General features: G+C 41.6%; 1 protein-coding gene across 1 annotated transcript; it reads right to left on the bottom strand.

Annotated features, from left to right (window-relative positions):
* Window positions 1-1085: 1085 nt before the first annotated feature.
* LOC111963622 (caspase-7) lies at window positions 1086-7444 on the bottom strand. Its single transcript, XM_023987141.2, is given in 4 exon segments — window positions 1086-1539; window positions 1542-1901; window positions 2003-2166; window positions 7026-7444. Coding segments are annotated over 4 exon segments (828 nt in total). The 5' UTR covers window positions 7243-7444; the 3' UTR covers window positions 1086-1452.
* Between the last annotated feature and the right edge of the window lie 8145 nt (window positions 7445-15589).

Raw genomic sequence — 15589 nt, forward strand, 5'->3', positions numbered from 1 at the left:
CAACCCTTATTGCTACAATAAACAAACTACAAAGTGCAGTAACTGGGTGTGTTCCAGAAACACCCAATATGTTGCAGAAACTATCGGACTAATTTAATAATATATGATCGTCTAACAATCTAAGCAGGGCTTAGCATAATTTGGGTATGTGTGCGCACGGACCAGTTTTGGTGTCCCTGTACCATCCCTGGGTAAACTGGTTATGTGTTGTGACATGTTTGCTTTATTAAACTGTTTCAGTTCGGTGTCTGATCTGCTTCCTGAAGGAACGCCGCTTACTGTAAATTAATCTTTAGAGAAAAGCAATAGCTCAGAAGCACAATTTTATCAGCAATGAAGCAATAATGTGTGGCAGGGTTGGGGTCGATTCCATTTAAATTTGTCAACTCCGAAATCAAACCATGTTCCTAATTGAAAAGCATTGGAAATTTTTGCAGACACTTATCCAGATCGACCTACAGGAGCAATTAGGGATAACTACCTTGCTCAAGGGCACAGACAGATCTTTCATCGGCAACCTTTCGGTCACGGCCCAATGCTCTTAACCACTAGGCTTCCTGCCATCACAATGTACTTTCAGAATTGAAATAGAATTTACGCCATCCCTGGTATGTGGTAGGTTTTTATATGGTTGTTTATCAGTGTGTTGTGTTTCTGTGGTAAGTACAGTATGTAACAGTATATCAGGTTGTGTGTAGCGTGACAGGCACTCATATGTGTTCCTCTGTTCCATTCTTACCTGTCTGTGTTGGGAAATGCCCCCAGTCCTTCCAACAGCTCAGTATGTCTTCCTCACCTGCCCACCTACACAAGTGGGTTTAATCTTAGTGTACATGGGCTGTTGTTCCTCATTCCTCTACAGCAGAGGTACTCAAATTTGGCTGCATCTTCAACTTACACCCTGTATCAGCCCAGTTAGAGCCATAACTCAGAAATAAACTAATTTGTCTTAGTTACAATACAACAAAAATACCTTGAACATATCAGTCAATGAATTAAAATATATCAGACAATTTCCTCAAGGTAGTTTTTAGCACACTCAGCTTACATTAAATGGTTTCAAATAAGAGCATAGCAGCAGAAGCTAAGTGATAGGTAGCCATTTTAATGAAAGAAACAAGACTCAAATAATGTGTAGTATACCTTTCTTTCTCTAGGATATTTTAAGACACATTAGTTTGTAGAGGAAAGGGGCCATGATAATCTACTCTATGGTGAAACCATCAATACCTCCCGATCTGTTCCTGCATCCACATGTCTGAACATCACAATGTTATTTTTATTTCATGCACAGAAATGTAACAGAGTGGAAATTCCATCCCAACCTAGGCACAAACTCACAACCCTCTGACCAACAACACTCAAAGTCAACCGTACTAGCTGACAGAGCAAGAGTCAAGCCTAACAATCCGGGAGAGACGGTTCTCTTCAGATCTAACAAAGGCTTTGGGTTTAGCTTATATAATGTTTGTGAGGTCTGTTGTYCTCTGGGTTGATGAATGTTGAGGCAGAAAATCCATTGGCCACGCCCTCCTTCCGTGCTCGGCAAATGGGAACACCTCTCTGGTCAGTCGTGATACGAAGCAAGGCATTTCCTTTTTCCCCCCCAGCAGACGACCTTTGGCCTCGAAGCAGAAGGCCACACGATGGGAAAGGCGTGTCAGAAGGCGTGTCAGTTCCAGGGCACCACCCCCTTCCTCCTCCAATAGGATGCAGAATGTCTGGAGGAAGACGGCCCCCAGAGGGTGCATGAATGCCCCGTAACCTGGTGCGGTGGCGTACATAACTGCCGTATCCATGGGGATGGACAGGTATTGAGACAAGGTGTCCTCAATGATGTCACTTCCTGCTGAATCCGTCTCCACTGTCACCCCATCATCCAGCTCACCCCCACGACACGCCTAGAGAGAGAGAGAGAGAAAGATGATTACTATTGATTATTATCACTGACTGATTGAATGACTGACCACATTGTTGTGGGTGTGATGATGATGGTACTGACCTGGATGAAGAACAGTTTGATCTTTCCCTCCATGTGTGTGTTGTTGAAGAAGGAGAAGATGTGGGACAGTCTAACCGGCATTCCGTCCGCCCCGAACACACAGCCCTCCTCCCCGTGAGATGATAGCACAGCCAGGAAGCACTCTTTCACCGGCTGCTCGCTCTCTGCAATCAATCAATACATCAATTAATCAAATTGTATTCATTTATACATTTTGGGGTCAGAAAATGCTTTATTGGCCTAGACCCACTAAGAGCAAGCAGCAGCACAGTGGCAAGTAAAAACTCCCTAAAAGGAAAAAACCTTGAGAGGACCAGACTAGCTCTCTGGCTGTGCCGGTTAGCAGAAAAAGACTACTAGAAAATGCTATCTCCTGCTGTGGCATGTGACGATGGTGGCACTTGATTCCTCAAAACAGTCTGCTTCAACTAACAATTAGCTCACCCATCAGTCATCCTTCTGTCTGCAGGGCACAACACAGTGTGTGCATGTCTGCAGGTGTTTGCAGAGTAGTTATTAAATAGGTGTGTACGGGACTGTGCCATGCATCACTAGGACATTATGTCTCTCTCTCTSTGTGTATGTGTGTGTGTCATAGTGTCATCCTGTCCGCACCCTTTACATATTTCACATCTCCAGTGGTTTTTACTGTAAATAAAAATGAATGACAGTATCTTTCCTCTGCCCCCCCCCCCTCCCTAATATTTATTTAACCTTTATTTTGACAGGGAAGACATATTGAGACCTAAGTCTCTTTTACAAATGTGCCCTGTATAATGCAATCTAAAACTACAAATGATACATAATATAGGACTGTTTTGCTAGAATATGTTCTGGGATTCATCCAATGGCTTTGAGGAGTATACGACATCAGTCACCGGCTTCATCAATAAGTGCATTGACGACGTAGTCACCACAGTGACCATACGTACAGTACATATCCCAATCAGAAGCCATGGATTAGAGGCAACATCCATACTGAGCTAGAGCTGCCACTCAAGGAGCGGGCACTAATCCGGATGCTTATAAGAAATCCTCCGACGAACCATCAAACAGGCAAAGCGTCAATAAAGAACTAAGATTGAATCCTACTACACCAGCTCTGACGCTCTTCGGATGTGGCAGGGCTTGCAAACTATTACGGATTACAAAGGGTTACCAGGATACGTACACAGTGCCTGCGCTGAACAACTGGCAAGTGTCTTCACTGACATTTTCAACCTCTCACTGACCGAGTCTGTAATACCTACATGTTTCAAGCKGACCACCATAGGCCCTGTGCCTAAGAATGCCAAGGCAACCTGCCTAAATGACTACCCATTCACATTGACAGGGCTGTAGTGGAGCGGATCGAGAGCTTCAAGTTCCTTGGTGTCCACATCAATAACAAACTATCATGGTCCAAACACACCAAGAGTCATGAAGAGGGCACGACAATGCCTATTCCCCCTCAGGAGACTGAAAAGATGTGGCATGGGTCCTCAGATCTTCAAAAAGTTCTACAACTGCGCCATCTTCAGCATCCTGACTGGTTGCATCACTGCTTGGTATGGCAACTGCTCAGCATCCAACCACAAGGCGCTACAGAGGGTAGTGCGTACAGCACAGTACATCACTGGGACCAAGCTTCCTGCCATCCAGGACCTCTATACCAGGCGGTGTCAGAGGAAGGCCCAAAACATTTTCAAAGACTCCAGCCACCCTAGTCACAGARTGCTCTCTCTGCTACCACACAGCAAGCATTACCGGAGTTCCAAGTCTAGGTCCAAAAGGCTCCTTAACAGCTTCTACACACAAGCTATTAGACTGCTAAACAGTTAATCAAATGGCTACTCAGTAAAATCTTTGAAATGATTTTATGTTACATTTTTTTATATTTTTGTTCACTATACAGTACCAGTCAAAAGTTTGGACACACCTACTCATTCAKGGGTTTTTCTATGTTTCTACCCCTTTCTACATTGTAGAATAATAATGAAGACATCAAAACTATGAAATAGCACATAAGTAGTAACCAAAAAAAGTGTTAAACAAAACATTTGAGATTCTTCAAAGTAGCCGCCCTTTGCCTTGATGACAGCTTTGCACACTCTTGGCATTCTCTCAACCAGCTTCACCTGGGAGTAATGTAGAGATCTACAGGTCTTTAGCGAAGTTAAGCCAACCTTTTGATACAGGATACAGTGATGGGTATCAAAACTGTCACCTGTAACAAAACGAAAGGCACTATGGGAGATGGCATCTAAAGGTTTAACAGTAGTGTCAGCTGCACTTTGACAAATAATATCACCATAATCAAGAACAGATCAAAAGGTTGACTGAATAATCTGCTTCCTACCTCTTAGAGAAAGGCACGATCTGTTTCTGTAGAAAAAGCCAACTTTAAATCTTAGCTTCTTAACCAGCTCATCTATATTTTTTAAACGTCAAACCCATATAAATACAAGTGCCTCAGTATTTATACGCGGGAAAACGTTAAATCGGAGAACCATCTAATGAGTGAACATGTAAGTCATTTGAAACGTTCTTACGAGAATTTAAAAACAACATGAATATAGTCTTGCCCATATTAAGCACAAGTTTTCAATCAGCAAGTGATTCCTGCATAGCTATAAAACCTGACTGTAGTTTAGACACAGCCGGACCAACAGTCAGGGCAATAACATACATAATACTATCATCCGCATATCGATGAAATGTACAATTTTTAACAGATTGACGTATGATGTTTATATAAATAGAGAACAGGTCCCAAAACCGASCCCTGTAGTACACCTTTATGCACTTCAAGAAATTCAGACTAAACCGCCTCAGTTGCTTAAAAGCTTGCCAGTCCGAGCCTAAGCCTGTGTTTCTGGCGTCAATCTCGATGGCCTGTGTTCCGTCACTAAGATAATCATGAAACCATGAACAGGCGTCAGAGCTCAGGCTTATCGAGGCCTATCAACTTAGTCAATAAAAGAGCATGACCAACAGTATCAAAAGCTGTTGACAAGATCATTAACAGTTAAAGTGGTTGCTGTCATAATGCCACGCCAGGCCTAAACCCTGATTGGTTTACGTTCAAAATTCCTTTCTCCGATAAAAAAATAGCAAAGTTGTACATTTACCAAGGATTCAAGAATCTTAGCTAGACAAGGAAGCATTGAAATGGGGCGATAATGATTAAGATCTCTACTATCCCCGTCCTTATGGAGTGGCAGCACAATAGCTGGTTTCCAGACTTTTGGAATATTTCCTGATAACAATGTTAAATAAAAACGGTGGGTTATTGAACCAACAATGATGGGCGCTGCACACTTATTAAGCAGACCAGGATCCAATTTGGTCAGCTCCAGCTCCTATAGATTTTATTGTTGTCTATTTGCTAGCAAAGCATCAAGGAGTTCTTTTTCTGTAAATAAACAAAAAGAAAAGCTCTGGCTATCAGCATCCAGCCCAATATCATTGTGAATAGGCTAAGAAGTTATTTTCAAAGAGATAGCCCAAATAAAATGGTGATTAAATGATGGCATTTTTTGTTGTTGTAAAGCCAGAGTCTGAWTTAATTTGTTGTGGCAGAGAGGGGGAAGTAGAWRTATTCAYGGATTTTACAGTTTTCCAGAATTTAGCCGGGTTCCCATTACAATCTGAAAGCGCAGTTACTTAATAATCAGATTTTGCCTTTCTGATTTTTTTTACACAATGATTCCTCAGTTGCTTAAAAGCTTGCCAGTCCGAGCCTAAGCCTGTGTTTCTGGCCTTGACCCAAGCCTTATCTCTTTTATGAATGACTTCTGAGAATTCCGGAGTGCACCAGGAATTCAATCTACCTTTAACCCTTCATTTTTTAAAGGGAGCACGATTATCCACAATAGTATTGAAGACATCTGCAAAAAGGCTCAAAGCTAAATCAGGTTCCGACGAAAGCTGAAATACAATCAAGCTCACTAAAATAAAGATGGTGTAAAAAAGCAGATTCACTGAAGTTTTTAAAAGTTCCTATTTGTCATGACACAAGGCTTAGATTTTTGTATTCTCACATCTCTAACACAAACAACTGGGCAATGGTCATTAACGTCTTGGGCAAAGACACCAGTAGAAATCAAATCAAATGTTATTTGTCACACGCTCCNCTAAGCCTGTGTTTCTGGCCTTGACCCAAGCCTTATCTCTTTTATGAATGACTTCTGAGAATTCCGGAGTGCACCAGGAATTCAATCTACCTTTAACCCTTCATTTTTTAAAGGGAGCACGATTATCCACAATAGTATTGAAGACATCTGCAAAAAGGCTCAAAGCTAAATCAGGTTCCGACGAAAGCTGAAATACAATCAAGCTCACTAAAATAAAGATGGTGTAAAAAAGCCGATTGACTGAAGTTTTTAAAGTTCCTATTTGTCATGACACAAGGCTTAGATTTTTGTATTCTCACATCTCTAACACAAACAACTGGGCAATGGTCATTAACGTCTTGGGCAAAGACACCAGTAGAAATCAAATCAAATGTTATTTGTCACACGCTCCCGAATACAACAGGTGTAGACCTCACAGTGAAATGCTTACTTACAAGCCCTTAACCAACAATGCAGTTTTAAGAAAAATACAACAACAAAAAAGTAAGAGATAAAGTAACAAATAATTAAAGAGCAGCAGTAAAATAACAATATTTAACATYTAACATATTTCTCTGGTGTATGTGTTAAAACAAGATCAATCAGTGTTGACTTCGAAGGATCTTTAGGGTTGGGCTGTTTTCAGGATTACGAACTGTTAACAATTCCTCTCAGAATCGGAGACCTTCATAGATTTGTAGGACTTTTGGGTAAGAGAACATGATAAGTGTGTTTGTATGTGTGTGTATACACATTTTCCATTGCTTTGTGTGCTGGGCTGCGGTGGACTCCGTGACCGTCCCCTAATTGATAACATTATGTAGCAACTCTGATAAGTTTGATAACATTGATAAAACCAGGTTATAAAGTATTTATTATTGTTTTGGAGCTGATTTGTAGCAGGGGTGTGTGTATAAGATGTGTGTTACCTGTCTTGAAGAGTGTGTAAATCTCCTGAGCGTTAAGGTCCATGTGTATGTCCACCCTGTAGCCCAGTCTGGTCAAGGCACTGTGGAGTCTCTTGGTGTCTTTCTCTGCCCCCGGCCTCCTGCCCAGTGGTACCCCATAGTCAAAGTTTGACTCGGAGACCAGCACGGCCCGGTTGCACTCCTCATTGCCAGCATTTGTCCGTCTCCACAGCGGCATGTCCAAATATATAGAGACCAACGGCCCAGTCAAGTTTTTGCAGWTTGGTTCCTCTCAAGACTTCTACCTATCCTTTGGGAGTGTGTCCGTGCTCCTGTCTTCCCCTGCTTGCTCTCTGGGGGTTTATGTCCGAGTCTGTGACAAATGTACCGCTATATTGTGCACAAAGCGCTACACAAGTCCAATGTAATAGAAACATAGCCACGCCCTCAACACTAACACACCTGGGTGGCTGTAGGCAAAATGTCACAATCGCATGCTGTTGCATCACAGTTCCTGGTATTACCTAACTGTTATTTTCTACATTCATTCCTCCTTCCCTCTTCCATTCCTCTACTATGGTCTTTCCTGTCTACTGGGAATGCCAGCTCAGTAAAACATGTGCTAGCTCATCTCTGGACGTACCCACCTTTCACATTCTATAGCAATTCATTACCAGCTCATCTATCATTTTTACAGGGCTTGCTGGACAGACTATCATCAGTAGCTTCACTTTCACAATGACTTGGGACTTAAAAGTCACATTATATGAATAGGGGTAAATGGTTCTGAGAAATCACATCACTGCAGGGATTGACATTAAACCAAAGTCTGAAAGTGTCACGCCCTGACCATAGAGAGCTTTTTATTCTCTATGTTGGTTGGGTCGGGGTGTGACTAGGGTGGGTCATCTAGGTGTTTGTGTGTCTATGTTGGCCTGTTATGGTTCCCAATCAGAGGCAGCTGTTTWTKGTTGTCTCTGATTGGGGATCATATTTAGGCAGCCATTTCCCCTTTGTGCTTTGTGGYWTCTTGTCTATGTCTAGTTGCCTGCGAGCACTACATAGCTTTACATTTCGTTGCTCTTTGTTATTTTTGTTTGTGAGTCTCATCGGAATAAAACATGTGGAACTCTATGCATGCTGCGCCTTGGTCTACTCATTTCGACGAGCGTGACAGAAAGGCACATGCCCATCAGGCAGGTCAGGATTTTGGGGGGGTTGCCCAAAGATTATGATCCCTTGCCTGAACATTTAAAGTATCTGTTTTCACCTACACACAGGGGAGGAACCACAAAGACCAGACTACTGTCAGTATTTTATTTTTTACTTATTGTTAGGGATGGGTCCGAGTACTCAATTCAAGGTTTGTAGTCAATAACTAATGCTGCGTTCAAGTGGGATACTCAAAAAGTACTACTTGTAAACTGGAAGCAAAGAGTTGTGTGCTTTCAACTTGAGAACGCCACAAACAAATTGTAGTGTTAAAAACCATATTAATATATTGTTTTTCATAAATAATGTTTTGTTGTTGCATTTAACTTCTGAAAATGCTGTTATCGAGGTAATTTCCTTAGTATGTGATGTCAGAGTTCAGCATGTAATAGAGGTCGGAGCTCAGAGATGATAAACAAGTTTCCCACTACTAATTACCAGTTGCGGTGGCGTTCAAGTGGATTTCTCCCAGTCGTATTGTGGTATTTACGAATTTAGGAGCTGTTATGAACGCCTCATAATAATCGCCACATGTAAGTGAACTTAACACAGCCCGGATGACTGACTGACAGACACACCTGCCTGGAGCAGACACTCACTGACACATACTAACAGTGATGGGATCCCAAGGCTCTCTGAAGGCTTCGGCGCTTGCCCGAAAAAACGGATCATTACTGGGAGGTTCATTATTTGTTCACAATGCACGTTAGTGACATCTGCTGGTCAGCAATAAATAGCAGTGTGTGATTATCAGATATTATCAGCGAAAACAATGAACTGTGCAAATGTTAAATTGGCTTTTTACCAAATTACCGTACAACAGACCACATATTCACTCTGCACACACTTTTTTTTACCTTTATTTAACTAGGCAAGTCAGTTAAGAACAAATTATTATTTACAATGACGGCCTAGAAACAGTGGGTTAACTGCCTTGTTCAGGGGCAGAATGACAGATTTTTACCTTGTCAGCTCTGGAATTCGATCTATGAACCTTTACGGTTACTGGCCCAATGCTCTAACCACTAGGCTACCTGCCACTCTAATTGACAAACATACAAACAAAAACAAAGGCAAAGTCTTCTCATGTTTTCTTGATTTCAAAAATGCTTTTGACTCAATTTGGCATAAGGGACTGCTATACAAATTGATGGAAAGTGGTGTTGGGGGAAAATATTATAGACATMATAAAATCCAAGTACACAAACAACAAGTGTGCGATTAAAATGGGTAAAAAACACACACATTTCTTTCCAAAGGGCCGGGGGGTGAGACAGGGATGCAGCTTAAGCTCCACCCTCTTCAATATATATTTCAACGAATTGGCGAGGGCACTAGAATGGTCTGCAGCACCCGGCCTCACCCTACTAGAATCTGAAGTCAAATATCTATTGTTTGCTGATGATCTGGTGCTTCTCTCCTCAACCAAGGAGGGCCTACAGCAGCACCTAGGTCTTCTGCACAGATTCTGTCAGACCTGGGCCCTGACAGTAAATCTCAGTAAGACAAAAATAATGGTGTTCCAAAAAAGGTCCAGTTGCCAGGACCACGAATACAAATTCCATCTAGACACTGTTGTGCTAYCCTAGAGCACACAAAACACTATACATACCTTGGCCTAAACATCAGCGCCACTGGTAACTTCCACAAAGCTGTGAACGATGTGAGAGAAAAGGCAAGAAGGGCCTTCTATGCCATCAAAAGGAACATGAAATTCGACATACCAATTAGGATCTGTCTAAAATTACTTGAATCAGTTATAGAACCCATTGCCCTTTATGGTTGTGAGGACTGGGGTCCGTTCACCAACCAAGATTTCACAAAATGGGACAAACACCAAATCAAGACTCTGCATGCAGAATTCTGCAAAAATATCCTCTGTGTACAATGTAAAACACCAAATAATACATGCAGAGAAGAATTAGGCTAATACCCGCTAATTATCAAAATCCAGAAAAGAGCTGTTAAATTCTACAACCACCTAAAAGGAAGTGATTACCAAACCTTCCATAACAAAGCCATCACCTACAGAGAAATTAACCTGGAGAAGAGCCCCCCTAAGCAAGGTGGTCCTGGGGCTCTGTTCACAAACAGACCCCACAGAGGTCCAGGACAGCAACACATACAGACCCAACCAAATCATGAGAAAACAAAAAGATAATTACTTGACGCATTGGAAAGAATTTACAAAAAAAATCCGGCGCCAAAATAGAACGCTATTTGGCCCTAAACGAGGTACACAGTGTCAGAATACCTGACCACTGTGACTGACCCAAACTTAAGGAAAGCTTTGACTATGTACAGACTCAGTGAGCATAGCCTTGCTATTGAGAAAGGTCACCGAATGCAGACATGGCTCTCAAGAGAAGACAGGCTATGTTTTTAGGTCTCTCTTTATTTAGTGTTGTGTTGTCTCTCTCTGTCGTGATGTGTTTGTCCTATATTTAAATATGTTATTTTTAATCCCAGCCGACGTCCCCGCAGGAGGCCTTTGGTAGGCCGTCATTTTAAATAAAAGAATTGTCTCTAACTGACTTGCCTAGTTAAATAAAGGTTACATAAATATGTGCACACTGCCCACAAAATGAGGTGGAAATTGAGCTGCACTTCCTAATCTCCTGCCAAATGTATGACCATATTAAAGACACATATTACCCTCAGATTACACAGACCTCCAATTTTGATAACTCCCATATCTATTGGGTGAAATGCCACAGTGTCAATCATGACCTGTTGCCACAAGAAAGGTCAACCAGTGAAAACAAAACACCTATATTTATGTTTATTTTTCCATTTGTACTTTCACTATTTGCACATCATTACAACACTGTATATAGAGATATGACATTTAAATTACTTTATTATTTTGGAACTTGTGTAAGTGTAACGTTACTGTTAATTATTTGTATTGTTTATTTATTTTGTTTATTATCTATTTCACTTGCTTTGGAAATGTAAACATATGTTTCCCATGCCAAAAAGCCTTTAAATGAAATTGAATAGTTTTTTTTCATCCACTATTTTCATCAATATCCGTGCGAAGCGGTAAATCGTTAGCTTTAATAAATAATAGTGTAACGACCCTGGTTTATAAGCGCGGAAATCGACTCTGCCGCTTGAGCATGCTTTTGCGCACACGTCGCGACCGCGCCGGACCTCGTCAAGGGTTCGAAGCAGCTGAACTCCCTGCCGCCTGTTTCTTACAACAGGTTGGAAAAGCAGGTCTACATCATGCCTCCTTTAAGTGACATTTTTCTAAAACGGAATCTATTGCATTAATTAGGGTGCTTAAGACAGAATCTTATACTAGACTAAGTAAAACACATTATTTGAACAACACTGCAGATAGTATGGTTTCACATAAAACAATTTTAAATAGCGTGCCTTCAACCTCATACCATTACGTCTCTAACTGTTCTATAGTTCCCGACTCTACCCGCTAAACTACCGGTCAGGTGAACCTATTGCACAACATCCTAATTATATTTTGAGACGGTGTCCAGTAGAAGTCGGTGTTTGAAAGCAGCTTGACTCGAGAAGAAATCACCGGAACCACGGCAAAATCAGTGGATCTCGCATTTTGCGTCACAGGTTGAAAAAGCACGTGATTTAAAGGAAGCTTTGACGTCATTGATGACGTACTATATAAAGTGATAAATGCGTCCGCCCCCGCACACTGTCGAAGTTAGCTGCTAGCGAGTTCGGCACTTTCCCCGTTATCAAACAATCACTACAGACAACTGACTGACAACCCAATGGACTTTAGAAAGACTGTGTCTATATTGCGTTAGCATATCTTGCTATGCTTGTATTCAGGCTTAAATTGGGTTCCTCTCCTGCGATAACCCATCCAAACCACTAGGGGAGAACAGAGACATTCTGGCCGCAAGATACACTAGACTTTCCTTACGTCATCCAAATGCGGCAGCTGAAAGGTGAATGCGATTCGTGCTAAATTGTTTTCGGTTAAATACATTGACTTCTGTTTTCAGATCAAAGAAACACGATTTATGTTAACTGTTGAGAATAATTCATATTACTGGGTGAGTAAGGAAAATGTTGACGACTACAGCAAAAATGTGCCTCTAACAGTACTAAGCGCTCAAGCCTAATCCGCACGATTTTTGATACTTTTCTCAATACGTCTGTTGTTGCGATATAATTTGATAGCTAACTAGCTGACGTAGAAATACTTTGGTTTTGCTTAGTAGCTAATACACATTTTATTTCAGATCATGTTGATTGTATAAGTAAGGTGTCTGTTACCCAAAAGTGAACCCAAGAAAAAGATGCCACCTCACAAGAAAAACGGGATACCGGACAGGTAAATAGCCACTGTTTGAACAGTTAACTATTTAATGCTAATGACGGATTATAGACTGTCATATTGATGTCCTACAATCTCTCCTACAGATGGAGACTACCAGCCGTAGGGAAGATTATATCTGGACGCGGTTCATCGCTTTTAAAGTCCCTCTGAAACCGTAACTGCAAGAGTGATGTGTGTGTGTGTGTGTGTGTGTGTGTGGTTTAGTCACTCAACTCCACGATGTACTTGATGTGAAATACATGGGATTTCAGTACTTCCGCGTGTTCCCCCTGGTGTGTTGTCAAGCACTGGGTAGTCTAGGAACCAGAACTAGAATCTAGCGGATTGGTCAGATGCTCAATGTTATGTTTTAATTTTATTTAATAAACTAAGTCATATTTGAGACCAAATTCTTATTTTACAATGGACGCCTACCATTATGCGAGTCTGTCCCAAAGAGATTAAGCACTGGGTTACGGGGTTGTGTTAGTGGCCTTGGGTTTGTAATAGGTATACTGGGATGTATTCGTTATTCAGATTCCGTTTCAAAACGTTTTGCAACAGGACCTTTTACTCTAGGATGCAAACAGAGCAAACAAAAACGGTGAGGGACCTACCTGAATATGTCAAATAGAAAATCTTGTTTATGTTGCAAAAGGTTTTCGTTGGAGAAAATGATTTCGTTGCAAACATTTTGCAACAGACAAAATGGTTTTGCAACGGAGTCCGACTAATGGTACAACCCTGTAGCTAGGATTGTTAGTATACTAGGCTAATAACTGTGTGTGTTCCAGTCCCTGTTCGTCATGTGAACGTTCGCAGGCTTTGGTCCATGGGAGCTGATGCAGACTATGGAGAAAGATGGACAGAGAGCTGGGACTGATTATAGACCTCACCTTTACTACGCGCTACTCAAACCTGAGGTACAACACACACACACACACACACACACACACACAACACACACACACACACACACACACACACACACACACACTTACTGTGTAGTTAGTCTTATTTAGTTTGTGTGTGTGTGTAGGACTTCAGGACTCCGTGTTCTACCTGAAGATTTCACAGCTGGTCATGAAGTTCCCAGCGACCCACAATCCTTAGCTTCAAACGTGCCGTCCCGGTTCCTACGAGCAACAACACACACAACGTCAGTCACACACCACACACACACCCCTCACTGTGGTTGTGAAACTGATTTCTGTGTCTTGTTAGTTAATCGTCCAACACATCAGCAGAAATACAAGATAATGTAAACGTATTTATATCTTTCTCTTCAAAGATAAGCTGATCGGAGTACACTGTACTCATGGCTCAACAGGACAGGCTACCTGGTCTGTAGGTAAGGAGCTTTTAGCAGATTTTGTGGAGTTTCTGGTAGATTCTAACATTGCTGCGTATTGTAACCTATATCTTTCTCTTCTCCTCTTCTCTCTCCTCTTCAGGTATCTGATAGATGTAGATGGGATCGATCCTAAAGAGGCTGTGATGAGGTGTACTGACCTCATTCAAAAATTGTGTGCACGCATGCATGTGTGTAATTTTTTCCCATGTGTTATTCCAGTGTTTAACTCTTCGCGGGTCACCCCATAGAAAAGAGAACTACCTGAAAGACCTACAGACGGGCCAAAGAGAAGGTAATTTGTGTGTCTGTGGTCGTCTCTCTATCGATTGTCTCTGTCCATCCATACTTTTATTCATCCATTCTCCTCCCTCTGCAGTAACGATGGGATGGAGAGTCGGAGCAGGAGCAATCAGAGCCGCTCTGGCAGTCGTCATAACATTCTCGATCTCTCCTGCCCACCACCGACAGACGCATTACGAACTGCATCACACAACCAATTTGTGGTAAGCTACCTCTGACCCTAACCCTTATGACAAAGAGCACAGATACATGCAAACATAGCTGTATCGTAAAGTATTCAGATCCCTTGACTTTTTCCCAAAATTTAAAGTTATAGCCTTATTCTAAAATGATTAAATATCAATCTACACACAACCACCCATAATTTCAAAGCGAGAGCAGTATTTAGACATTTTTGCAAAAAAAAGAAACCAGATACCTTATTTACATACTCATTTTTCAACCACTCCACAAATTTCTTGTTAACAAACATATATTGGCAAGTCGTGTAGGACATCTACTTTGTGCATGACACAAAAGTATTTCCAACAATTGTTACAGACAGATTATTTCACTTATAATTCACTGTATCACAAATTCAGTGGGTCAGAAGTTTACATACACTAAATTAACGTGTCTTTAAACGGCTTACAGAATTTCAGAAAATGATGTCTGGCTTTAGAATTTTCTGATAGGCTAATTGACAATATTGAGTCAATTGAGGTGTACCTGTGGATTATTTCATCATGGCATCATGGGAAAATCAAAAGGAATCAGCCAAGACCTCAGAAAATAAATAGTAGACCTCCACAATTCTGGTTCATCCTTGGGAGAATTCCAAATGCCTGAAAGTACCACGTTCATCTGTACAAACAATAGTACGCAAGTATTAACACCATGGACCACGCAGCCGTCATACGCTCAGGAAGAAGACGCGCTTCTGTCTCCTAGAGATGAACGTACTCGGTGCGAGTGCAAATCAATCCCAGAACAACAGCAAAGGACCTTGTGAAGATGCTAGGAAACGGGTACACAAGTATCTATATCCACAGTAAAATAAGTCCTATATTTACATAACCTGAAAGGCCCCTCGACAAGGGAAGAAGCCACTGCTCCAAAACCACCATAAAAAAGCAGAATACGGTTTGTACTGCACATGGGGACAATGTCCTTTTTGGAAATGTCCTCTGGTCTGATGAAACAAAAATAGAACTGTTTGGCCAACATGACCATCGTTATGTTTGGAGGAAAAGGGGAGGCTTGCAAGCCGAAGAACACCATCCCAACCGTGATGCACGGGGGCAGCATCATGTTGTGGGGGGCTTTCTGCAGGAGGGACTGGTGCACTTCACAAAATAGATGGCATCACGAGGAAAATTATGTGGATATATTGAAGCAACAACTCAAGACACAACAGGAAGATCTCTCTCC

Source organism: Salvelinus sp. IW2-2015, linkage group LG5 (assembly GCF_002910315.2).
Source record: "Salvelinus sp. IW2-2015 linkage group LG5, ASM291031v2, whole genome shotgun sequence".
In the NCBI taxonomy this organism is placed as follows: domain Eukaryota; kingdom Metazoa; phylum Chordata; class Actinopteri; order Salmoniformes; family Salmonidae; genus Salvelinus; species Salvelinus sp. IW2-2015.